The sequence below is a fragment of the Scheffersomyces amazonensis genome (genome assembly GCF_036850825.1).
Source record: "Scheffersomyces amazonensis strain UFMG-HMD-26.3 chromosome Unknown RJT21scaffold_3, whole genome shotgun sequence".
In the NCBI taxonomy this organism is placed as follows: domain Eukaryota; kingdom Fungi; phylum Ascomycota; class Pichiomycetes; order Serinales; family Debaryomycetaceae; genus Scheffersomyces; species Scheffersomyces amazonensis.
Window position 1 is genome coordinate 1,632,736 of NW_027042743.1, and position 25,375 is coordinate 1,658,110.

General features: G+C 30.5%; 12 protein-coding genes across 12 annotated transcripts; 5 read left to right on the forward strand and 7 right to left on the reverse strand. All coding sequences in view use genetic code 12, as the record gives it.

Moving 5' to 3' along the window:
- Positions 1–659: 659 nt before the first annotated feature.
- On the forward strand, positions 660–2,003 carry RJT21DRAFT_120634 (uncharacterized protein; the record flags this gene model as incomplete). Its single annotated transcript, XM_064881800.1, has 1 exon — positions 660–2,003. A coding segment is annotated over one exon (1,344 nt), but the record flags the coding sequence as incomplete, so codon positions are not given.
- Positions 2,004–2,566: 563 nt separating this feature from the next.
- On the reverse strand, positions 2,567–4,318 carry RJT21DRAFT_106320 (uncharacterized protein; the record flags this gene model as incomplete). Its single annotated transcript, XM_064879825.1, has 1 exon — positions 2,567–4,318. The coding sequence occupies one exon, from the start codon at positions 4,316–4,318 to the stop codon at positions 2,969–2,971; it is 1,350 nt and encodes a 449-aa protein (XP_064738832.1). The 3' UTR covers positions 2,567–2,968.
- A 376-nt stretch (positions 4,319–4,694) lies between these two features.
- On the reverse strand, positions 4,695–8,425 carry SWI1 (Swi1p; the record flags this gene model as incomplete). Its single annotated transcript, XM_064882874.1, has 1 exon — positions 4,695–8,425. The coding sequence occupies one exon, from the start codon at positions 8,423–8,425 to the stop codon at positions 4,778–4,780; it is 3,648 nt and encodes a 1,215-aa protein (XP_064738833.1). The 3' UTR covers positions 4,695–4,777.
- Positions 8,426–8,630: 205 nt separating this feature from the next.
- MNN10 (alpha-1,6-mannosyltransferase) lies at positions 8,631–10,080 on the reverse strand. Its single transcript, XM_064881801.1, has one exon. The coding sequence runs from the start codon at positions 9,788–9,790 to the stop codon at positions 8,708–8,710; it is 1,083 nt and encodes a 360-aa protein (XP_064738834.1). The 5' UTR covers positions 9,791–10,080; the 3' UTR covers positions 8,631–8,707.
- A 1-nt stretch (position 10,081) lies between these two features.
- Positions 10,082–11,239, reverse strand: RJT21DRAFT_140023 (ubiquitin-protein ligase peroxin 10). The gene is made up of 2 exons (XM_064883362.1): positions 11,148–11,239; positions 10,082–11,073 (listed from the first exon to the last, which is right to left on the reverse strand). The coding sequence occupies exons 1-2, from the start codon at positions 11,197–11,199 to the stop codon at positions 10,160–10,162; spliced, it is 966 nt and encodes a 321-aa protein (XP_064738835.1). The 5' UTR covers positions 11,200–11,239; the 3' UTR covers positions 10,082–10,159.
- A 950-nt stretch (positions 11,240–12,189) lies between these two features.
- Positions 12,190–13,608, forward strand: PTC7 (type 2C protein phosphatase). Its single transcript, XM_064881802.1, has one exon. The coding sequence runs from the start codon at positions 12,393–12,395 to the stop codon at positions 13,530–13,532; it is 1,140 nt and encodes a 379-aa protein (XP_064738836.1). The 5' UTR covers positions 12,190–12,392; the 3' UTR covers positions 13,533–13,608.
- A 60-nt stretch (positions 13,609–13,668) lies between these two features.
- On the forward strand, positions 13,669–15,766 carry PEP7 (Pep7p). The gene has a single exon (XM_064881803.1). It carries the CDS (start codon positions 13,688–13,690, stop codon positions 15,722–15,724), a length of 2,037 nt encoding a protein of 678 aa, XP_064738837.1. The 5' UTR covers positions 13,669–13,687; the 3' UTR covers positions 15,725–15,766.
- Positions 15,767–17,482, reverse strand: RCH1 (Rch1p). Its single transcript, XM_064881804.1, has one exon. It carries the CDS (start codon positions 17,214–17,216, stop codon positions 15,858–15,860), a length of 1,359 nt encoding a protein of 452 aa, XP_064738838.1. The 5' UTR covers positions 17,217–17,482; the 3' UTR covers positions 15,767–15,857.
- A 1,489-nt stretch (positions 17,483–18,971) lies between these two features.
- On the forward strand, positions 18,972–20,081 carry RJT21DRAFT_114202 (uncharacterized protein; the record flags this gene model as incomplete). The annotated part of the gene is made up of 1 exon (XM_064880231.1): positions 18,972–20,081. The coding sequence occupies one exon, from the start codon at positions 18,972–18,974 to the stop codon at positions 20,079–20,081; it is 1,110 nt and encodes a 369-aa protein (XP_064738839.1).
- A 207-nt stretch (positions 20,082–20,288) lies between these two features.
- On the reverse strand, positions 20,289–20,567 carry RJT21DRAFT_1518 (uncharacterized protein; the record flags this gene model as incomplete). Its single annotated transcript, XM_064883470.1, has 2 exons — positions 20,289–20,415; positions 20,452–20,567. 2 exons carry the CDS (start codon positions 20,565–20,567, stop codon positions 20,289–20,291), a joined length of 243 nt encoding a protein of 80 aa, XP_064738840.1.
- A 390-nt stretch (positions 20,568–20,957) lies between these two features.
- Positions 20,958–23,415, forward strand: RJT21DRAFT_36006 (uncharacterized protein). Its single transcript, XM_064884297.1, has one exon. It carries the CDS (start codon positions 21,348–21,350, stop codon positions 23,292–23,294), a length of 1,947 nt encoding a protein of 648 aa, XP_064738841.1. The 5' UTR covers positions 20,958–21,347; the 3' UTR covers positions 23,295–23,415.
- A 122-nt stretch (positions 23,416–23,537) lies between these two features.
- On the reverse strand, positions 23,538–24,827 carry RJT21DRAFT_1520 (ERMES complex subunit; the record flags this gene model as incomplete). The annotated part of the gene is made up of 1 exon (XM_064883472.1): positions 23,538–24,827. The coding sequence occupies one exon, from the start codon at positions 24,825–24,827 to the stop codon at positions 23,538–23,540; it is 1,290 nt and encodes a 429-aa protein (XP_064738842.1).
- Between the last annotated feature and the right edge of the window lie 548 nt (positions 24,828–25,375).

Here is a 25,375-nt window from a genome sequence, read left to right on the forward strand (position 1 = left end):
GCCATACGCTAGAATATTCAAATTTTAGAACTGAGGAAGCTCTGATTATTTTTTAATTAAAAACTAATATATAAACTACGTTGTTTGAACATATATACTTACTTTTCAAGCACCACTACATCATGCTGATTGAGCCTTGGCCCGAAGAACTTAAGGTCAATGAAGATCTCATTAAAAAGTCGATTGAATCTCTGGTTAAACATTACAGCGACCCTACGTTTTTACTATTGGACGAAAGACGAGACTCTGAGGAAATTAAAAATTGGGATGCAGAACTTGAAGAGTTGAAGAGAGAAATCCATGCTTGCAAATATGGTAGAGTGTACAAAAATAGAATAAAATTGGTGTTCTTACTTTCCTGTTTCCCTTTTATAAGTTTTAAGAATAAAGAATTAACATTGGATCGCCTATATACATCGTCCCCTCAGTTTGCGAAAGACCTAGAAGTTATCAGCAATAAAGTATTTGGTCGCATATGGCGTCATTGTCCAATAGAACATATTGGTTATTTTCAAAACATATTCTTCTTGACATGTTTCTTAAAATTTCCATTTCGCTCCCAACAGCGTGTTCCTTACTCAAAATACTTAGAGTTTCCCAACCATTTTGGTATTATCGAAAGGGACAAAATTAATGATGCTGATACTCTATGTACAGAATTCACATCCCGTTTCGATGAATTTAACCCAAAACTTCATATTCAAGCAGAAAAGCTTGCGGTTCCTGATTTAGAACTGATGATTAAGGACCTTAAAATTGATGTAGATGCAATAGAACGAACTGTATTATTCCTTGCTAATGTTGGAGTTGGAGCATCAGCGAGGGATATTACTGCAAATCCATATGTTGCATTTAAATATTGTTTTTTTGAACCCATCGCAAAGTTATTGGGATGTTACTATCCAACTTTTGAGTATCAACAAACTCATGGAATAGAACTATTTCCTACAGTTCAACCACCTACCTTTAGTTTCACAACTGATAACCATATTGTGCCTGTGATTATGAGATATGCAGGCTTACATAAGAACTTCAATAAAGCTAAAAGACATAAAAATGTATTTTCAGTGTCTGCAGATGTTAGACGACTTGTCAACGAGCTTTTATATCTGATGATATACAGCCGGTCATTAATGGGATTTGCGCTTGATGTTGATTCCGTATTAGTAATAAGAATATTATCATCCACAGTAGTCGATACGGTAGTGAACCCTAAAGATGGAATCATTAGCAAGGAATTAGATTATGAAATATTTTTATTGGATCACAGCCTCCATTATCCAATGATTGGCCTTATCTTGAGTGCTTTCCTCAATAATTATTTCAAGGGTGCTGCTTCCAACTCTGTTCAAATCACCAGAGAGATTCGAAGAAAATTAAGAAGTGAGTCTGAAGAACTTGAAGCTTCCATACAGAGTAAAATAGAATTTGTTAAAAGACAATACCTGGAACGGTTTGACTACGTTGATTCAGCAATAGGAGGGTTTACTAGTAGAGCGTTCCCAAGCTTGTTCATAAAAGTAGAGTATTATGACAAGGTATGGGCTCTTCAATTAGTAGAGACATTCACTTCATCAGATTTTGAAATAACGGAGGTTCTGCATTTAACCGACAGTGAGGATATCGTACATGAATTCAAAGGTGAACTAGATGGTAGAAGTGGTACTTTATTTGTGTACAAAGTATCGTATACCAACGATGAAAATGAAGACTTTTACAAGTTGGTATCAATATCTCTTAATCGATTCTTAAAGCATTTTTTGGAATGTATTTCCAAATTTGCTAAGTATAAGAAAGACTGGTATAAAATTAAGTACTTTGATACTGTCAATGATAATTTCCGATGTGCTTATTATGAACGGGAGGATATTAGTGGATTTTCATTACTATTATTTGACGATGCGGAAGAGCTTGACGAAGCTGATAAAATTGAGGAATATAAAGGTGACCCACCAGTTTCTTTTGGCAATCAAATCAAAAAGAAGCGTCAAAGGTTGAAGTGAAGAGGTAGTAAGGGTTGATGGTATATACTTGCTGTGTCAATCTTTTATGGAGAGCAATAAGTAATTCTCCGTAGTGATGAAATAGTTTTCACTCGTCCCTTCTATTATTAGGATTTACTAACACAGGTTTATAGATTGCCTCTTATTAAAACATAATCATAAAAATATATAGGAAAGGGTATTGTTTTGAAAATAATTATACGATAGAAATTTATCTAATTAAATTTATATTATCTCTTGGTAATTATTCTTATGATATAAGTTTTACATAATTAAATACAATAAATTCAGAATGATTAAGATATTTATTATTTAATTATCAAAATATTGCAATTAGATCATTCACAGAACAAATCTATTGTTAATAATTCTGGTATTTCATTATAGATCTCTATCGTCTTTCGTCTAAAAGTAAAAACGTAGGGTCGCTGTAATGTTTAACCAAAGATTCAATTGACTTTTTAATGAGATGTTCATTGATCTTAAGTTCTTTTGGCCAAGGCTCAATCAGCATGTTGTAGTGGTGCGTAAAAAGTAAAAGTAAGTATATTTTGATAAAACAACGTAGTTTATATATTAGTTTTTAATTAAAAAATAATCCGAGCTTCCTCAATTTTGAATATTCTAGCGTATGGCAACATATTGCCGCATAGAAATACAGGTAGTCTTGTATACAATATAACAGATAAATTAGTAAAAATTATATAGTGATTATTCTACCTTGTTATATAACTCTAGTGTCTAAAATCAAATATATGTGATATTTGGATGTATGCATAGCCTTCACCTTTATATAGGTAGCTTTACACGATTGAACTAGTTCTTGAAAAAAATGTTGATCACTATGTGATAGCCTCATACATTTAACTAAGTATTCTGTATTTAGTATATATGATAATTAAATAAAGAAAAACAATTCAACTTAATCATAATCATCGTAAATTTGTCAGAACCAGTCGATAAATTTACCAATCTAATTTTGATTCTCCACTACTTCCACCACATTCAAGTTTATTACATATAGCTTCCAATTCTTGAACATTTGGATTTTTTGCAGCATGACCTACAAATGCTGGATTAATTGATTTTCCAGCTTCTTGTTCTTTAGCAAAATGTTTCTTAACCATTTCTGCCACAATATTTTGATAATAAACAACTCCACGTTCTTTATTTGGATGTAAATAGCCAGTAGAATAAACACCTTCATTTAAATTCTTTTGGGTTAATTGACACAAGTTGAAATCTTCTAATTCAACTAATTGCAAAAAGTCTACAAATTCTTTCTTTGCTGTATCATCAAGACCCTTTTTAGTATAAATATCATAATGTAAAATAGTACGAGTAGCAGTTATTGGTAAAACTCTAATTGAATACCAAGCTGGAGAATAACAATTAACTCCATTACTTGGGAATAAATAAACCCATAAACCATTGAATTCACCACCAGGGTTTTGTTTCTTTTCAACTTTCTTTGGAGCTTCCTTTTTCTTACCAAATCCAAACCATGATGATTCTTCATCGGCATCTTTTTCTTCATTATCAATTTCAACTTTTTCTTTAACTATTTCAGCATAGTGACGACAATATCTACTCTTTGGCACAACTTGATAAGTTTCCATTTTAAAGGCAGTACTTAAACCTGGATGAGCAGTTGGACAATGATAACATTCTTGATAACCATCCATTAAAGTTTTCCAATTAAAGTCACCATCCAATTCATAAGACATATGATAATCATAATCTCCAAAATCAAATTCATCTAATTCAGTACTTAAACCACTAAACCAATCGTCAAATGGAACAAAATCTTCATTATCCTTTTGACAGAAATTAACAAAAACAAGTCCTTGAGTTGTAGTATGAATATTAATTGGATAAAGAGAATTTTCATCTTTTTCAAATCCTTCAACATTATCAAAATGTGGAGCTTTAGTTAATTTTCCATCAGTATTATAACTCCAACCATGATATTTACATCCAACAACTACCGATGAACCTTCATCTTTTCTTACAACTGGATAAGCACGATGACGACAAACATTATGGAAAGCCTTTAATTCTCCTTCTTTATTCTTAATAATAAAAAAATTAATTCCAGCAACTGTATAAGAGAAATAATCACCAGCTTTTTTAAATCTTGAGGAATGAACAGTAAACATCCATGATTTATAAAAAATAGCTCTCTTTTCAAGATCATATATCTTTTCTGAAGTCCACCAACTGGCTGGTAAAGTATGTTCACCAGCTAAAAGGGGTTCATTTTTAAAATCGACAGGAGGAGCTGAAGGAGTTTTTGCAACTGATACTGTAGCCATAATTATTAGATATGGTGATAGTGAATAACTAACTTAAGTTCTAGTTCTATTAATTCCAGTTAATTTAACTTATAGTTGTAATTAGTTTTAGTTAGTTAGTTGGTTATAGTTCTTTAAGTATATATATATATACACTACCTCCTTTTGCAGTTGCAACCATTCGAGTCAGGCAACTCCCGCGCAAAGATAAGCTTATCAGTAAACCCCGCTGCGAATTTGGAAAAAAGTTCTCTATTCGGAAATATGATCCAGGGGGAATTATTCCGATACCCAATTGAGATAAGATTTGTTATGGATTAACAATACAAACTTAGTATTAATTATAACTGAATTATAATTATCAACTAAAATAGTTAAATTACGAGGAATAATGAAACAAATATATATTACAGATAGATAAATATACAAGATAAGATTTAATTATTGTTCTAGTTTTTTTTTATTAGTAAATGTTTAGTATTAACTAGTTAAGGATTTTAAAGTTCGGAGTAATCTTATAACTTCCTTACCTAAATGATTATCTATTGTAGCAGCTAATGATGTATCAAGTACAAGAGTTGGATCTGGTTGAATACCAGTTAATTCATTAATATCATTAATTAATTCTGATACTTGTAATGGTTCACCAATTTCTTTAACTAAAACAGCATTACTAACTAATGAATTTATAACAATTAATGCTTTAGATAATACTAAAGTAAGTATTTTATATTCATTAGATTCTTTAGCAAATTTACCAGTTTCAGAAACTAATGCAATTGTAACTCTAGCAAAATTTGAAAGTATAACTTCTTTATTAAATGTTAACCATTTAATTGATAAATTACTTAATGGAATTGATAAATCATCAATTGATATCATATCAATAAGTAATTTTGCTCCAAATAATGCTTGAGAAATTGTTGGAGCTCTTGTAAATACAAATTTAGAAAATTCATAACTATTAGCATCAAATGGTATAATACTCATATATAATTGAAATGTTTTAGTTAATAATTGTCCTGCTGTAAAATCTTGACCCTTTAAATAAGATTTTAATAATTTTCTAGTTTCTTCTTGATCTTTATGAGTTATAGTAAGTGATTTAACATTTGAATAAGCAATTGATGATGAAATACTTAAACTTCCAGTTAAAACAGCTTGAATTAATGATCTATTGTGAGGTTCTCTAACCATTAATTTTGTTAATAAATCAATAGCAAATGGTAAATAAGAATATTGATCTAAATTTGATTGAGGAATTTCAAATTCCAGTTCATTTAAATTTGGTCCAAAAGATACAACTAAAACATAAGCTAAAAATGCTTGTTCTAAAGTTCTTAATTCCACACAAAATGCAATATTATCAAGAACATATAAACAATCTTTTAATAAACATAATCTTTTTCTATGGAATACAAATTCTTGTCTATGTAAACCAATTTCTTTTATAATTGAAAATAATAATTTCTTTAATGGTTCATTACTTGCCATTGCAAGACTATTATAATTAAGAAATGATATATTTCTTAAAATCATTGTAATAGTAATTAACATATCAACATACATAATTTTTTCATTAACAGCACTTTTAACTTGAATTTGACTAAAATGATGACTATTTTCTTCTTTAAATGCTGTTAAAGCTGACATATAATCAAGAATTTCAAATTCATATTCTTGATTAGAAGTTTCTGGAGTAGTAGCTGATGATTTATTAGAATCAATAATTGAAAATAAATCAAAATCATCATCTTCATCTTCATTTTCAACTTCTCCAGTTAATGAATCAACTACAAATTGAATATCTTCATTTCCAAATGTTTCACTACCTTTAGCATACTTATTAAAAATATCATCAATATGACTATAATCAGGAAGATGTTCAGCATCTTGATAAATTTCATTAGTTGTATCATTACCAATAATTTTATTAAGAACTTTTGTACCTAAAATTGATAAACTTTCTAATAATTCTAAACTTTCACTAATATTTAATGTACAATCTTTATCAGCAGTTATTACCAATAAAGTATTTAAAGAATTTACAACATCACCTCTATTAAATGCTGAACTTTTAAGTCCCATAATAACTGCCAGTAAATTAATTGTACCTAATTCAGGTGAAAATAAATATACTGCTTTTGCTGTATCAATCTCACTACCAATTTGTGAAATATCCTTTATAGGATATCCACCATGTAAATCAACTAATTTTCTAAATGGAACATAATTTTTAATAATATTTGCTTCTTCTTTTTCAATTTCTGATTTTATTATTGGTTGAGGTGCACTAAATTGAGGACTACTATGTTGACCACTACTAAGAATTCCTGGTGCTTGTTGTAAAGGTAGAGGAGGACTTTGTTTGAATTGTGCTTGAGGTGGCATACGATTTGGAAGCTGTTGTTGTTGAGGAGGAGGTGGAGGTTGTTGAAGTTGCTGTTGCTGTTGCTGTTGTTGAAGTTGTTGTTGACGTTGTTGATGTTGTTGTTGTAAAAATTGTTGTTGAGGAGTCAATTGATGTTGACCCTGACCTTGAACATTGATAGGTACATTTGGTGTTTGACCCAATTGAACACTACTAGATCTAGAACCAATTTGTTGATTCTGCAAATAGGGTGATTGCACCACATTTGGAGAATTATGATTCGAAGCATTGCTAACTCGAGATAATTTCCGTTGTTGTGGTGTTGGAGCTTGACTCAACATTGGACTTTGATGAACTATAGCAGGTGTCGGTACATTATTAATCAAAGGTGATTGAGATGTAGGAATTTGATTGTGTTGTGGATGAGGAGATTGACTCTGAGTGGGAATTTGTTGTTGCTGCTGCTGTTGTTGTTGTTGCTGTTGCTGTTGCTGTTGGAACCTCGCTACAATTTGTCTTTGGAAGTGCTGTCTTCTTTGCTGAAGATCCTTAGTACCTTCAGGTGTACCACTATACTGTTCATAAGGATAAAGAAAGTTAGCATAGCATGAACTAATTTCTCTTTCCAATCTTTCACGTACTGATAAATCTTCAATATTTAATCCATCCAATAGTGCCAATTTTTGTCCCATATATAACCAAGGACTTTGCAGTTGTTGTTGTGGTTGTTGTAACCATCTTATTAATTGCAGAGGTCCTCCTACTTTTTGACATAATAAATGGAAAAAGAATAAATTGACTCGTTTATTATTTATAATTGGAGGTGAAGTTATTGGTGTACCACGACGAGCCATATAATCATTAAGAGTTGTCATAAAAAGTTCCATTTGTAATTGAGCAACTTGAGCTTGTTGAGGTCTTTGAATAGTTTGAGCTGGTTGGGTTGTTGGAGCTGGTTGAAAAGTTCGTGGTCCATGATCAAAATTACTTTGGGGAGGTCCTTGTTGTTGATCTTGATTAACTGGTGCATTAGTTAATCCAGGTGATATATTATTAACCATGGGACTACCATAGTTTTGAACTTGTTGAACTTGATTAGGAATGTTACTAGTTAAAATTGGAGTACCTTGTTGACGGCCAGGAGTTGGGGCTGAAGAGCCAGATAAACTATCACGCATTTCCAAGTTTTTAAGACGAGCTTGTGCTTGTGCTTGTGCTTGAGCCTGTGCCTGAGCCTGAGCTTGTGCCTGAGCCTGAGCCTGGGCTTGGGCTTGAGCCTGTGCTCGTTGATTCTGGGCCTGAGGCTGCATCTGGTTCTGGTTGGGAGCATTGAAGTTCTGTTGCTGTTGCTGTTGCATTACTTGTTGTCTCATTCTCATTAGTTGTTCACGTTTGTTCTGGTCCAACTGAGAAGATTGCATTTGTTGTCTTAATTGTTGTTGCTGTTGTTGTTGTTGTTGCTGTTGTTGTTGTTGTTGCTGTTGTTGTTGTTGCTGTTGTTGTTGTTGTTGTTGCTGTGGTGGTTGTTGGAGTTGTTGTTGCTGCTGAGGTGACTGCTGTTGGGGTGACTGTCTCATAAACATTTGTGGATTAATATTAGAGTTGGCTCCATTATTGTAATCTATTGCTGGTTGTTGAGGTTGAGGTTGACTTTGGAATTGACTCTGATCAAATAACCCATTTAAAAAGTTATCACCCGAGTTATCGTTACTATTCGGAAACGCGGACTCGTTGAGCCACATATTATTGTCAGACATTACTGCTAATAGTATACAATGGTGGTAGTTATAGTGTAGTTGTTGATAGTGGTTGGTACTTTTCAGGCTTTAATAATTTTCCGGAGGTATTTGAGAGTGTGCGCACGACCTTCCTCCCATAGTTAAGGCACCATAGTTAACGCACCATAGTTAACGCTCACATAATTAAGAACGTATCTATATTAATTACGTTAACTATTTTAACTAATGAGATTACCCATATATTTTAATGTATGTTTGTAATATTGTATGCTACTACTTAATGACTATATAATTAATAAATCACCAAAATTTCCACCAAGACTTTTGAAGTTTCTTAGATAATGCTTTATAATGTTCCATCTCTCCCCAACAATCTCTTCCCCATTCACAACCTGCCATATTAATAACAAAATCATGATCTTGAAAGAAAAATTGAGGATCATCAGCTCGATCAGAACATGCACCAGGTGGAAATGCATTGATTGTTCTTAATGGTAAAAATCCAATTCTTTCTCTTATCCATGCATTTGTTGAATATAATGTTTCTAATGCATCTTGTTCACTATGTTCCCATTGCATATGCATTTGTTCATACATTGCTGGATCCCACCATATATCTAATAACATTTCTGACCAACTTGATCTTCTCATTAAAAATGATCCTAAATTAAATCCTCCACAATCTTGAGTAATTACCATATCAATTGGTTGAGAATAATCAGTATATGGAATTGAAATTGGTAAATTTAATGGATTAAAATTATCTAAAGTTCGATAAGTTGAATTTTCTAAATTATTTAAAAAATGATCTTCTAATGAAATATTTGGTTCCATTATATATGTATGTAAATCTAACCACCAAAACCATTCAGTATCAGGAAATTGTCTCATTGTTTGTTTCATAATATCAACTTTTGCCCAAGATTCTCTCCATTCATGAGAATATCTTTTTTTAATTGTCATATCTTTAATAGTTAATCCATATCCATGAATTTTCGCATAATTTTTTTTATTGGCTATACTTGATCTTTCAACTGACCATTCTTGTGGTGATTTCCATTTTAAGACTCCTCCACCTTCATTAGCAGCTAATATTATTACAACTTTTGGACTTGAACTTCTAAAATGGGGAATAAAAGGAGTGGAAGTAAATAATGATAATCCAATTAATGTAAGTATAAATAATGTTAATCTTTTATATGATAATGTAAATTGAGTAATAACTCTTATAAAATTTCCAAACCATGCTTGAATACGTGATATAAAAGATCTATGCTTAATTGGTTTAAATGTATTAGTATAATCTTCAGTAGAAGCAGAATCTGCCAATTCATCTAATTTCCCCTTAGAATAAGGTAATGAGAATCTTTGATTAGCACTCATACCAAATTTATTTAATTTATTTATTTAATTAATTAATTTAATTAATTAATGTGTCTATAGTATTTGTTTTGGTACCTGAAATTACTGACAACTTATGCAATTCTTTTAAAAATTTTTTACTACTAATATCTTCACCCAATTAGTCGCAATTGTAGACCCAAATAAAACTCTTACAACTCTCTATAACTGTCTACCTAATTCTGACTTGCTTAGATCAGTTGGAGGTGTTGATCAAATCTCTACTCAGTGCTGAATCTTGAAGCTACAGACAAAAAAAAAAGAATATAATTTTTGTTGAAAATTGAGATTTGAGTCGCTTACATAAGCATCTATAATTGCTATTAATTAGTTATTAACTAAATAGTTATATTACTTAAGAGGTAGTAAATGTTGTTGTAAACATTGTTGTCTACATAATGGACATTCAGGATGTTCCTTAAGCCAATCAAGTATACAATCCCAACAGAAAAAATGGCCACAATTAGCAGCTGAAGGATTAACCATTGGTGATAAACATAACATACAGGATCTTGAAGCTTCAGGAATATATGGTAATTGAGTTGGATCAGAGAGATCAATATCAAGTGAAGTAGTTGAGTTTTCTGCAATTTCTTTTAATTGATCAATATCACTTATCTTTCTCCAATCTTGTGTATCATTAATAGTTTGACTCTTTTTTTCTTTATGTTCTTCACTATAAGCTTTATATTTGAGTAATCCTTTAATTATATATTGAAGAATTATTATACCTCCTAATAATGAATAGTTACCAGTAGTACTCATTTTTTTAATATCTTTATTATGTCCAAATGCATATCTCATACCAAACAATCGTTTAGATAATGAATAAAATTCTCCCAGAAAGTAAAATACCGCAATATGAACATTTAGTATAGTATCTAATACTTTGAAATATGATGACATCAATTTAACCCATATACTAGAACTATTATTATTATTATCTTCATCTCTATATTTATATTTCTTAACAATTTTAGTCACTATATATGGCAATACCGCATACGATAAAATAAATCCAATTCTAGGTAAGATTTTGGGTATCCTTTTTCCAGATCTATTAACATAAATTAAATCAACATATTCTTCACCTAATGTACGAGCTCCAATTAAAGTTGTCAAAGCAAGATAAAGAGCCTTCGCTACAGTAGTGATCTCTTCAGGGTATGAATTTACAAATCTTTGACCCTTGAATAATTGTAATACTTCATTTATTTGAGTTCGATATGATGACTCAAAATATGCATCCTTTTGATGTGCTCTTACTATATGATACGGTTAGAACTCCACTTTTCAAATATAAATATAAAAATCTATTAATAATTTTAAAAATACGTACCTATTGTGGCTGCATCAGCAAATGGCAATGCCCGATCATTCACCACAGACATTTGAATGGGTATATCTATATACTGATTAGAATTATTTAGTTAATCAGCAATAAGTATTTGAATAGCATTGGAAATTGACCTTTCTCCAGCTTTTCTCTAAGCCGAGGGTTAAGAAAATTCACGAGATTAGTCACGTGCAAACATGAACCCAGAATAATTCAAGCAACACTGTAACAGAATAGTATGAACATCCATATATATAAAACATAGATAAAATGTTATCTATCAGTAAAATAGATAAAGGTTATAGAGCAGTATTATAGCTTGTTATAACTTCAGCACATAATTAAATAGTATTAAAATTTGGTTAAAAATAATGAAATAGATGATATACATAATTGAATCAGAATAATTTTGTAATAATGTGCTAATATACTAAATATATATAATACTTACGTACAGACATGTTATGAAATAAAGTCTGGTAACTTAAGATGTCGAAATAAAGTGGTTTGTCACTTGAATGATGGTTTGATATAATTATCTAAACCTAATGAATAGATGACAATGATTATGGTTTAAATAAATAGGTTATAGTAAGATATATTCCATGAGATCTAGACATGTCAATCTCTTACTCTATTATATGCAACTTTTTAAATTGATTTAATATGGGAAAAATTAATTGAATCAGTAATTGAAAAATCTAATCCAATTTTTGTACTAAAGAAACTAATGCAGCACCAATATCTAAGTTTGGATCTTCCCAATTAATAGAACCTTTGGAAGTTGATTCTGAAACCTTTGGAGCATTTAATTTAGCATATTCACTCTTAGCTTGTTTAATTAATTTTTCTTCTTTCTTCCATTGAACTTGAGCTTGTTTTTCTTGTTCAGATGATTCTAAGTTATATCTATGAACAGCACCATAAACAATACCAGCACCTAAGAAGGAATATCTCAACACGTTGAAAGTAGACATCTCTATCAATGAGTTCTTATAATAATACAAAGTGATTTAAACACACAACTAGTAATATCGGTCAAAGCTGTAAATTTTCCTGGTTTTTTCATCCCGATTTTTTTCCTCTCTCTTACCTTTTTCTTAGTTTGATTGGACACAGCTTAAGTACGGGACTGCATACACCCACCCATTTAGTTAATTAACTGGGAGAACTATCTACCTAAAGCAATAACTAATTGGAAGTTAAGGGAATTGAAAGAGGAATAATTGAATTTTGTCATATAAATTTATGGCTAGAAGATATTACTTAGTTTGCATTTTTTTTGTTCTTATATTCCCTATGTTATTATCATATATAGCTAAAAGAGGTAGTATACCTATTGGACGTAATTTAGGGTCTAAAACAATTCGATCCACGAGATCATTTAGTATTTATTCTTCAACATCAGCTAAATCTGGTGGTAATAGTTCTAAAAGTTTTGGAACTTCAGCTTCAACTCCAACTCCATCTTCTACATCATCATCTGCTGCAACAAATTATGATAATTCAATTCATTCATTAAAAAATTATGATGTAGCAGTAGCTTATCAACCAAAGGATAGAGAAGAATCAAATTTATTTAAGAAAAAGAATAATAATAAGAGAAGTCCAGCATTAGAATCACCTACTGGTGAAGATAATTTATTTGTATCAAAACAATTCGATGATGGTTATATAACATTAGGAGTAGCTGATGGAGTAGGTGGATGGTCTGAAGCAGGTTATGATTCCTCTGCTATATCACGAGAATTATGTGCATCTATGAAATCTAAATTTGAATCATTAACTGATAGATCTAATCTTAGTCCTAAACAATTGCTAACGTTTGCATTTGAAGAAATAACTAATTCATCTAAAGTTGAAATTGGTGGTACTACTGCTTGTTTAGGAATATTAACCCCAGATAAAAAATTAAAAGTTGCAAATTTAGGTGATTCATGGTGTGGATTATTTAGAAATTATCAATTAATTAATGAAACCAATTTTCAAACTCATAATTTTAATACTCCATATCAATTGGCAAAGATTCCTCGTCAAATTGTTAGACAAGCAGAAATTGAAGGTAGAAGATATATAATTGATTCACCTTCAATGGCTGATGAATATGAATGGGATTTACAAAAAGGTGATGTAATTATGTTTGCTACAGATGGAGTAACTGATAATGTTATACCTAAAGATATAGAAATATTTTTAAAGGATCAAATTGAAGGTCAAGGTGATAGTTTAAAAAATGTGGCTAATTCATTTGTTAAAGAAGTAGTTAAAGTCTCTAAAGATCCTAATTTCCCTAGTGCTTTTGCTCAAGAATTATCTCGCTTAACTGGTCAAAAGTATTTGGGTGGTAAGGCTGATGATATCACTATAGTTTTAGTTAGAGTCCAGTAAATGATGATATGTTTGCTAAACTAATGTATGTATATTAGAGAGTCGTAAAATATATGTATGTGTATTTTTTTTTGCGCGTAGCGCTAAAACTTAACCACAAATAGAGTGTACAAAAAGCTGGGGCACTAAGCGATATCAAGAGATGTTCCTAGGCAATGGCATACGGCGCTAGCACCACCATAGACCAACTGGGAGGTCTGAATTCCAAGCAGAAATTGAAACTGAAGCGAGTTCTTGGATCTCCGTTTAAGTCCCCAGGAATAAAATTAACGGAATCTTCTACAGTAACAAAAGACGATACTTTGAAAAGTCCTACACCACCAACTCGAACTAATACTAATACTACTGATTCGGAGACTTCAAGTATACATGATGCTCGAGCAGTGCCGAATAGTGTACCAATGGAAACATCTTCTAGTTTGAATCAGACTCAGAGTCTGAATCATGCTCTGAGTAATCAAAAGCAGATTATAACTTGTCCAATTTGTAATGAAGAAATGGTAAGTCTTTATCAATTAAATCAACATATAGATGATACTCATTCCAGTGACTCAAATACTTCTGCTGAAATTAAGAGAATCTCTCCAAAGAAAAAACTGATAAAGATGGATTTATTTGATAATAATAAAGGTTTTAGTTTAAGTGATGTATCAGAAAGTTCAGTAACTCCACCACCACAAACTATTTCTCGAAATGGAAATAATAATTCTCCAGCTCATCATATTCAACATCATCATTCTGGTCCCAAGAGTCGAATAACTCGTTCTCATTGGAAACAACAATCTACATTGACTACTTCATCAATATGTTCATTCCCTACATGTAATAAAACTCTTAATATTAAGAATGGTATAACTAATTGTCGAAAATGTGGATTATTATTTTGTAATGAACATTCTGCTTATAAAATCAAATTAATAATGCCTTTAGATGGTGGAAATTTACCTATTTATGATAGTACTGGTGAAGGTACATGGTGTAAATCTTGTCAAACTTGTTATTATGATAAACCAGACTTAAAACAAGGAACAGCTGCATGGTCGAGAGATTTAACTTCTCAATTTAAACAAAAGAGACAAGAAAGTTCCGATGAAAGTCTGTTGAATAGAAATAAGATTCAAAAACGATTCATTAAATTAACTAATTATCTTGCTGAATCCAATACAAAGAAATCTACTCAATCATTTGTATCTGCTGCAGTAGCTGATTGGTGGAAAAATGGTACTAGTAATAGAGGAGGAGTTTCAAATATAGATGAAGCTGAAAAAGAAATTTCAGGACTTGATAATTGGCAAGATGATACTGGTATAAGTAATTGTTCCATATGTTTTGTTAAATTTAGTCTTTTATTAAGAAAGCATCATTGTCGATTATGTGGGAAAATAGTATGTGATGATCCATATGGATATCGGAAAAGTTGTTCTATTGTTGTTCCACTTTCAAATTTACTTCAAAGATTACTGAATTTGAATTATTCTAAATATGTTAAATCTAATTGGGAAACAACATTAAATGATGAAAATCTTAAATTTCGATGTTGTGTGGACTGTAAAAATGCATTATTATATGATTGGAAATTAAATCATGTTAGTACTAATTCTGATGAAGAGTTAATATTTAATACCTATGAATTAAAATTAATTCAAAAACATCAGATTGAAATTCTTTTACAAAAATATGAACAATTAGTTAGAGCTAATAATAATGTGGAAGAAGAAATTAAAGTTGGTAATAAATTAGTAATTCAACTTAAAGAATTTGAACAACTGACGATTCAATTCCGTGATAAATATTTTAATGTAGAAGATGGGAAACTTAATGTTAAAATTGTTTATGAGACTTATAAAAGACTTATTATGAATATTCATCAAACTTTTGTAATATTCCTTCAAGATAGTATTATTCAATATAAACAATTAAATGATATCCATCGTGATCGAGAAGAAGCTAAATTAAAAGAAGTTGAACAAAAGAAACAAGAACAAGTACCTAGTTTATCTAAGAAACAAATTCGTGAATTACGAGAACAATTAATGGTAATGAATGAACAAAAATTTATGGTAGAATCTTTGATTCAAGAATATACAAAAGCTCGAAGATTTGATGAATTACAAGCATTAATAGAGAATAAGAAAGAACTTGCAGAAGTTATAGATAAGTTAGAACTTCAATTAGGAGAATTTGGATTTTAGAAATTATTTAAATTATTTAAATTATTTAAATTAAATTAATTAAGTTTGGTATTAAAGTTTCTATGTAATATGCTCTAGTCTATAATATGTGAGCAATATAATAAATAATAATTAAGTACAGATGCAATAGTAATCAAGCCCCAACTACAGCAATATCTTTAGGTTTATGATCGCGTGAATCATTTGATATAGAAGTTTCCTGACGTAAGACATTTTCAGTTGAACTTGTATCAGCATCATCTTCATCTACTGGAAGTTTTCCTGACTCATCTTGTAGCGGTTCAACTTGATTTTCAATATCAGGTTTTGGGTCTTTTGCATGAATCCATCTACGCATAAAGTTGACCAATACTTGAGCAGATATAACTTGTTCAGATTGATATAAAACTAATGGCACTAAGATTATACCTAAATTTGGATTATTTGAACCATATTGAGATGAAACTAATGATACACCTAAAGCAGCAGTTTTAGCAGGTCCACATAACATAATAGCCACAGTATCTTTTCTACTATAATAGAAAGGTCTGAAGATTTTATAAGTAATAGTATAAAATCTTGAGGATTTCTCAGTAGGTTCTTCATTAAATATACGTTTAATAAAGACTGGTCTAGCATAACAAAATGTTATACATGTAAAAAATAAGTAGATACCAATATTGAAGAAAACAAGGAAAATGATTGATGCATGACTAACTTTAGTGAATGCATGTTGATAAAATGCCGTTGAAAAAGATTGAAACATAATAAGAATCAACATAAATGAACCAACTTTAGCTAATTTGAAAGTACTTATAGTCCATTTAGTTTGTTTTGGGAAAACATTTTGAACTACTTGACCAACAAATAACGGAACAAAACATGATAAACCTAATTGTTTCATAGTTGCCTTATATAAATCAGTAATGGTTGTATCACCACTAGCTTGATGACTTGGATTACCAAAATCCCAACCACCAGTCATATATAATTGTAAAAGTGCAGGAGTAACAAAAGCTCCAATAATATTTCCAATAAATACTTCACATAAAGTTAAAATATCATTACCATGAGCTTGTTTTGTCATAACCACATTAGAAGATACTGTGGTTGGACATGCATGAGTTACAATTAAACCAACTAATAACCATTCATTAATATTTTTATCATGACTAACTCTAATTGCGGTAGCTAAACCATAAATAATTGATGAAGTTATAAGAAAAGATAATGATAATACTGTAAAATGAGCTCTCCAATTGGCAGTATTTTTCATTAAATCTTTTGTAGACATTGATAATCCACTAATTAAAAAGATAACAGCCACTGCTCCATAACCTATACTATATTCTGCTCTTATTAATCCACCTTGTCTGGCAAAATTTGGATAAGAATGAGCTATAGCAATAAGACATCCTAATACAACAAAGAACCATTGCTTTATAAGAAAATCAAGAACTGTTTTTACAATTTTATAAGGTTTAGAATCTTTAATAGTTTGTATATCAACCATACTTTAATATAAATATTTAATATGAATTGGAATTGGAATTGGAATTGTAATTAATATGAAATTAATTTACTAGTGCGGATAGATGCAATGAAGTCCGAGGTTGTAAAAACTATTCGGGAAATTAATATAATTAATGATTTAATAACAAAAGTTCAAAGGAATGGATAAAAAATGAATTCACAATGAATATAAGGTTGAATATTGAGTTAAGTAATTCAATTGAGTTAAGTAATTCAATATACAGTCAACTAACTCTTATAGCAAAGAGATATTGAATTATATTTATATAAGTTAATCAAGCAATTTATTAGCATAAAAAAGAAATTACCATCATTAACTGCTACAGGGTACGGCTAAGGGTTCCGGATCCATAACTATGAATAAGTCACGTGAAACAACCGGACATCGGATCGAGTTAAAAATGTGGATACCAAAAATTTTTTTTTGTGCCGGGTCACGAGTAATTAAAAAGATGATTATTAGACGAACCGATAAAAGCTTAATACTCGGATCATAAATTGATTCATTTTAACCTTTATATAATTCTATTGAGAAATCACTTAAAGCATATTCTACTTATTCTACTTATTCCATTATGTATTATTTCACGTCATAATACATCCCATAATATCATTAAAATTCTATTCTAATTGTATAACCAGTAGACATTTTAAGAATGGGTTTCTAGCCGGAGTATAAAATTCTTTTTTTGAGTTATATTATATGAAGTATCGTATTGAATTGTTATAGATGTAGATAACTAAAAGCCTGTCGTTCAACTCGATCCGTAGTCGTTTTTTTGCAGCTCCATATCTCATCTACTCCTTATAAAGTACCTCATATCGGTCATTATAATTATATAATTATATCGCCGATGGTCAAGAATGAAATTAACCCGCCTTATTATGAGCCTCTTTGTGGAATCCCTGGAACAAAGAGAGGCTTATCTACAAACCAACAAGGAGGCATCTGTGAGGGGTCATTTTGATACTCAAACATCTTGTCAATTGATATTTTCATGGCATATGATGTATGCTCTTAAGTTCCGATCATTTTGTTCTCTGCCGTTAACCCGAATAACGGTTGTACTTTTCCGCTCCCAATGAGCTGCAAAAACGAATAAAAAAAAAAAAAAAACTTTTTTGGAGAAAAAGTTGAAAAAAAATGAGAATTACCACACTTTTACTATGAACATTAAATGAATTACTCTCTTAGATAAAAGATAACCAGTTAACTATTTACTATTCATACACCATAAATGGCGACTTTGAATCAGGTTTATAGATTTATAGATTTATAATTCCTGAAATGGATTCAATGTTGTTCCGGGCCATAATAATTCTTGTAGTAGCATTTTAAGGAAAGACTCAACACATCGAAATCATGTATGAAAGGAATATCACCATTTTCAAGTCTCTGATCCATTATATTAACATTGTTATGACATTATTAAATTGATGTGAATAGAGTTTTCGATACATGAACTAATTTAGTTAGTTAGGCTGTAACAACTATTTTGTAAAATGCATCTATGTACAGGAACATTTCTAAGCATTAGTAAAATTAGGCTGCTACTCATTCGATTTTTTATAGTGCATCGGACTTATTAGCTATACGAATTTGACAGCACTTTATTAATATATACAAATGCATATATAAATATAGTTACATTCATTGTATATTAAATAATATTAATTAGTCAGTCCCTTAGTCATTATATCAACATAAAGAGACCGTACTATTAATATAAATTTCATGCATTTCTCCTATATAATTGCAATAATCTTATCGATCGCAACTTCTTATTTTTATTTCATCTATTCAACAAATTCAGCTACCACTAATACACCAATTGTTTCACAGATGACTTCAACAATTGCTGCATCAAGTGCAACTGCAACTGCTATTGCTTCAAAGTTTATTAAAAACTCAAATCCCTTTCCAACTTATTTTATCAGTCATGGAGGTCCTACTTTTATGTATGAAAATGATGATTTCGGAAATAAAGGTGCTTGGAATACTGTTAAAAAAATAGGTAAAACTATTAAAAAGAATTGGAAACCAGATTATATCATTGTCGTATCTGCTCATTGGCAATCATCGGGAAATAACTTGGTAGAAATTTCAGTTCCAAAATCATCAGTTGATCCATCAAATGAATTAATTTATGATTTCTATGGTTTCCCACAGCACATGTATGAAGAAGAATTTTATTCACATAGCTCTCCAGAAATTGCCAAACAAATTAAAGAAGAATTAACAGCTAATGGTTTCCAATCTCAGCTCACAAAAAGAGGAATTGATCATGGAGTTTGGGTACCATTTAAAGTAGCATTTAGTGATTACAACAAATTAACTCGTCAACCAAGTCAACAAGAAAAACAAGAAGGAGATTTACCTGATATTCCAGTAATTCAAGTATCACTTACTTCAAATGATAGAGATTTTCAAACGCATTATAAATTGGGTGAAGTATTAGGTAAATTTTCTAGTAATAAGTTATGGGATGAAAAACAACAAAAATATTTATCAGGTTTAATTGTTTGTTCAGGTATGTCAGTTCATAATTTACGTGATTTAGGTAGATCTATGGGTCAAATTGGACAAATTATGCCATATGTTAAGCCATTCAATAAGTTATTGACTGAAACCTTAACTAATTCCTCAGATATTCTTAAGGGTCTTTTGGAATTACAACAAAACAAATTGCTTTATGCTGCTCATCCAACTTTAGAACATTTTGTTCCAATTGTAGTCGCAAGTGGTATCAATGGAAATTCGCAACCAGTTAAAGAAATATATAGTGATGGTATGCTTAGTTTAGGCTGGAATGTTTATCAATTTGGTAACGAATACAAATTATAAGTACGTTAGTTTACACTAGACTAATTTATTAGATTGTAAATATATGTATATGTTGTGAGAAATATGCTAAAAGTAAAATTGTAGAAGCAGTATATAAATGATTATACTACTAAAACATGAATGAAATAAAAATCTGGAATAATGATGATATCTATAATACAATGATGAATGCCTGGAATCAGATTGATTTATCTAATTCAATTTGATTTAGTTCTTCAATAAATCTTGTAATGCCTTTATGATTCCCTTTTCATCCAAACCTTCTAAGTTATTCTTGATTTCTTTACCCTTTTCAAATCTTGCTGTGACACTTGGTGGAATTCCATAACTTTCTCTAATTAAAATTGGTAAGGTATTGTTCAGGGTGGACTTTAAACTTTGATAATTCTTAGTTAAAAATTGTCTTAATGGAACAGATGCATCTCCTGTTTGGGATAAATGGAATCTTAATTCCTTCAATGCAGTAGGTAAAACAAACTTAGACATATTTTCTTATATGATTTTTGATGTATATGATTCAAGCTACTCTGTATAGTTCTTTAGATTTGTAAGAGATGTTGACTAAAAATTTATTATTGAATTCTTACTGGTTCCGTTGTATGCAGGCACACACGACTTTCAGCACGTGAGAGAAATACATAAAATTAAAAATAAAAGGTTCAAGCATAAGCTATTTTTCTTCATGTGACAATGTTACATACAAAAAAATTAAGAAATTTCAATGTAGATAATTTAGGCTATATTAGGCAATTTTGTAACATTTTGAGCAAGTCAATCGATTATTGAAAATGCACTTTAAAAGTATAATTTAGAATAGGTGATTGCATTAAAAGTACTTTAAATATGCAAAATTGAAGTTTAGTAGAGTCTTCTGATGTAACACGAGCCACCCCATAAATACTTTTAGTTGTCGCAAAAAGAATTTTTACAGAGCCCGAAGGAAGAAGCAAGCTAATTCTAAATACTGCAATTGCCTTAATTAAGGGATGACATATAATTCGGACATCCCCTTAAAACTCATCGGTAATTAAATAAATCGTAATTATATATAGCGAAATTAGAATTTCCTAATTTGCTTTAAGAATAGGCGTGAGCGACACCGTGGAACAGCTACAAAAATATTATTTAGTGATCGGAGACCCGGTAATTGAAAAATTCTACTGCAACAGTTTTATATAAAACGGCTGTGATCAGCAAGTAGGGATTAATAAACCAATTGGATAACTATTAATAGCCATTGGTCTTATTTCTTTCACACAGATCATTATGACTAACGTTAAAGATTTGGAAAAGGGTGGTGACGATTACGTCCCTATTATTGTACAACCTACCAAGAAAGTAGCAAAGAATTCTAATGCTAGTATTATTCATAAAATTCTGACATTACTTATTATTGGTGGAATTTTATTATTTGGTTATAATCATTACTCATCTGATAATGATAATAAATCCCTTACTAATTTGTTAGGTCTCCCATGGTATCAACCTCAACCTCCTTATTATTCAAATCCAAATTCTGCTTCTGAAATTATTTATGAAATTCAACCTCCAGTTGAATTATCTAATTTTAAAGAATATAATACCACTATTTTATTTGACGAAGAAGAATTGAAAGATGGATTAGTGAATCATTTCAAAATCCCTCATCCATCTCATGGAAGATTTAATGGAGCATTTTTAACCTTAAATTTTACTAATAAAAATGTCGTTTCTGAAGTGATTTCTGATTCTTTTGCAGTCATTGAAATATCAATTGATGGTCATCCAGTTTGGAGAACTTCTACTCCTTATGGTGATACTGATTCTTTTAGTTTCAGTTCTTCATACTCCAACATTTCCGATTACATTTCCATTTTATCATCTCATGGTAAACATCATAAAAAGAATCGTTCCAGCAAACATGAAGTTTCCATTGCTGTATTAGAAGGATCTATATCTTTGGTTGATGTTTCTTTAAGTTTAACTCTTACAAAGAGTGAACATTCCAAAAATCATTCAGAAGAAAAGAATAAAATCATTTCTGCTCAAGATATCTTTTTAAGTTCAAAACCTGCCAGTAATGTGATTGCTTTAGTTAATGAAGATAAAAAATTCTTTACTGTTCCAAATAAAGATCAATTCAAAATTAATTTACCAAAAATTTCTTCAAGCTTTACCATTGCTAAATTAAACTTATTTATTTCTGCTACAGCAGAAGAAATTGGATATTTCAAGAATGATGATGATCCAATACGTCATTTAAATGTTTTCATTGGTGGTAACTATGTTTCTACTATTATTCCAAAAGCTAGTTTGTTTCATACTGAATCAATCAGTAAAGTCTTACCAGATGATTTCAACCCTGTTGTTGATTTTGGTAATTTTGTTGGATTAACTTATGAAGTGGATTTAATTAATGTTTTACCACTCTTATGGAATGCTGATAAAGAAGAAGGTGTAGATTTGGAAATCTTTGTTGCTTCTCCTATTAATGATTTATCTTCTCAACGATTGCATAGTATTTCAGAACCAATTACTAAAGACTCAACTCAATCAGTTAAAGATTCATGGTTCATTAGTGGTAATTTATTATTGTGGAATAACAATAGATTAATTTCAAAGTCACATGGTGAAGTTATTGCACCATCTACAAAGCAAACCAGTTCTGGTGTTTTTAGAAATCCTCCAAAGTTTTCTCCATGGCAACCAACTTTGAAAGATGAAGTTGCTGAACATCGTATTTCTGCTAATTCAACTAGTTCTTACCAATTCAAACTTCACAATAACGAAACTTTGAATTTCACTGTTGCTTCTAAATTAAGTACCTATAATGTCTTAACTAAACATGAACGTATAATCACGAGAGGATTCGGTTCTAAGACTACCACAACTGATTTAGGTTTAGTTTATATTAGCTCTAAAGAAGAAGAAGTTGAAATAACTGATAACTTAACCAACAGTACTTCTTTGAAGTTAGGTTCTTCAACCAGTTTCCCAATTAATTTATCTGAGACTAAGATTGAGAGTGGAAGTTTACCAGATGATATTTCTGTTAAGGTAGTCCTTGATTCCAAATATCAAGTTTCACTCAATGGAGAAGTTGTTAACAAGATTAAGGTTCAAGAGAATATTGTTGATAGACCTGAGGGTTCACCAATCATTAGTGTTCACTACCAAAACAATGACTTCAAGAAGAGTGTTCTGATAGTTAACGGTAATGTGGTTGAAAATTAAATCAACTAATATTACGTCGATTTATTTCTTATGCGTTTATTTAATACCTTTAATTTTACGGGGATATATGATTAATTTTATGTTATGTTGTGTTAGTTTGATTTGGCTGCGAAATTTAAAGATTTAGTGAATAGTGAAACTTTTAATGAGAAATTTACAAAATTTAATTTTTATTGTAGATGAAATTAATACTGTTCTATATTCTTGAGAGTCAGGTAAATTTTAATTTTAATTTAATTATATTTAATTATTTTCACTTTCTCCATTAGTATCATCCTCTTTACTATCATCATGATCAGCTTCATCGTCTTTGCTCATATCAAAGCAAATCCAACTGGGCCAAGCTATTTCTTCTCGTATAATTTTCCTAATTTGTTCAACCAAAAACTTTTCGACTTTTCCTACATTTCTTAATACATTTTGTTGTACTTGACCTATTTCTGATTCTATTTTAATTTTTTTTATAATATCAATTCTCTCCGTATTATTTGGATCAGTAACATAATCCACAAAATTTCCTCCAGGTGGGTTAGTAGAAAGTGGAGTATCAACTGTACTTGTTCCTAACCCTGATGGGAAGGCTCCTGGTGTTGAAGTACTAGCCGGTGTTGAATTTGGTGGCATTGTTGAAGCATGAGTACTTGAAAAATAATCCGATGTAGAATCATCTATATCACACAAGAAAGTAAAATATGCAGAATTTTTAAGATATGCCACCGTAGCAAGTGAATGAATTACTAAATCTGTAATATGAAGTTTGATAGGTAAAGAAATAAAATTTGGTGATGGATAATTGACAAGTAAATTTGCTGTTAAATCTATAAATGCATTCCCATGATATTTAATTTCAAGTATTAATTGAATATCATTATCATTTTTAGTTGAAGATTTTTTTGAAGTTTCAATCCTTAAATTACTTTTTGTTCGAAGGGCACTTTGATTAAGAATATCTGTTGGAGTCTCTGTTCCTCCAGTGTTAGTTCCTAACCCAATTATATTATAATTATAATTATAATTATGAAGATAACTTGGAGTTCCTAACATTAATGAAACAGAATCCAGAGCATTACGAGTTCTTTCTCCTAAAAGTAATGGCGGTGAAGGTATAGGACCAGGAGGTGGAGTTGATGCTTGATTTAAACTAATTAAATTATTACTTTCACCTAATGTCATTACATCATCATCTTCATTATCGTCATCATCGTCATCATAATCTTCATCGTCATCATCATTATCATCATCATCATCTTCTACTACATTATCACCATTAGATTTTTCAGAGTTAACATCTTTTTCATCTTTTTCATCCTGCTCATCCTCCTCCTCATCATCATAAAATTGTTCAAATGGATCTCCAACATGTCGCACTATTACTTCTGGCAGGATATCTCCAAGACTGAAATTATTTACAGAAAGTCCAGATATATATGATGGTAAAGAAATACTTCTGAATTGTCGATCTAAAAATTCTTTAATTGATTCATTGATTGATTCATCTTCATTCAATTTTTCCCAATTGATATCAAACGACATTACAACTATGGATAATAATTTTAGTTATTATGAATTAAAACTATACTGATTTTGATGATGTAACCATCATAGATTGCATTTGTCTTTGGTATTCACTATACTGGGCTGCTAAATTTCTTTCCAGTTGGTTTGTTTACTGTTAGTGCTAAGAAAATGTCGCGTTTAGGAAAATGTCGTAACTTTTATGACATATCATTTAGTCGAATTTAAGTCGTTTATTTGAAATAACTCATTAGTCTAACGTAGCCGAAATAGAACTATTACCATCGCTGATATATGAACTATTCCGTTAATTAAGATAGACAATTGTGGGGCAATGAATGAATGAATGAATGAATGAATGAATGAATGAATGTACGAGTATAATTCTAGAACAAAATTGTAAGACATATCTGTACCGACAATTTTATTCGCACTATAAATTCTATAAATTCATTGCAGCTCATTTTGCTAATGTGGGGGAAAAGCATTAAGCCTAAATATATTTATAAAGTCATTTAGCCAAGGTTAACTTTCTTATTTGGGGGTAATATCGAGGGGGAATTGTA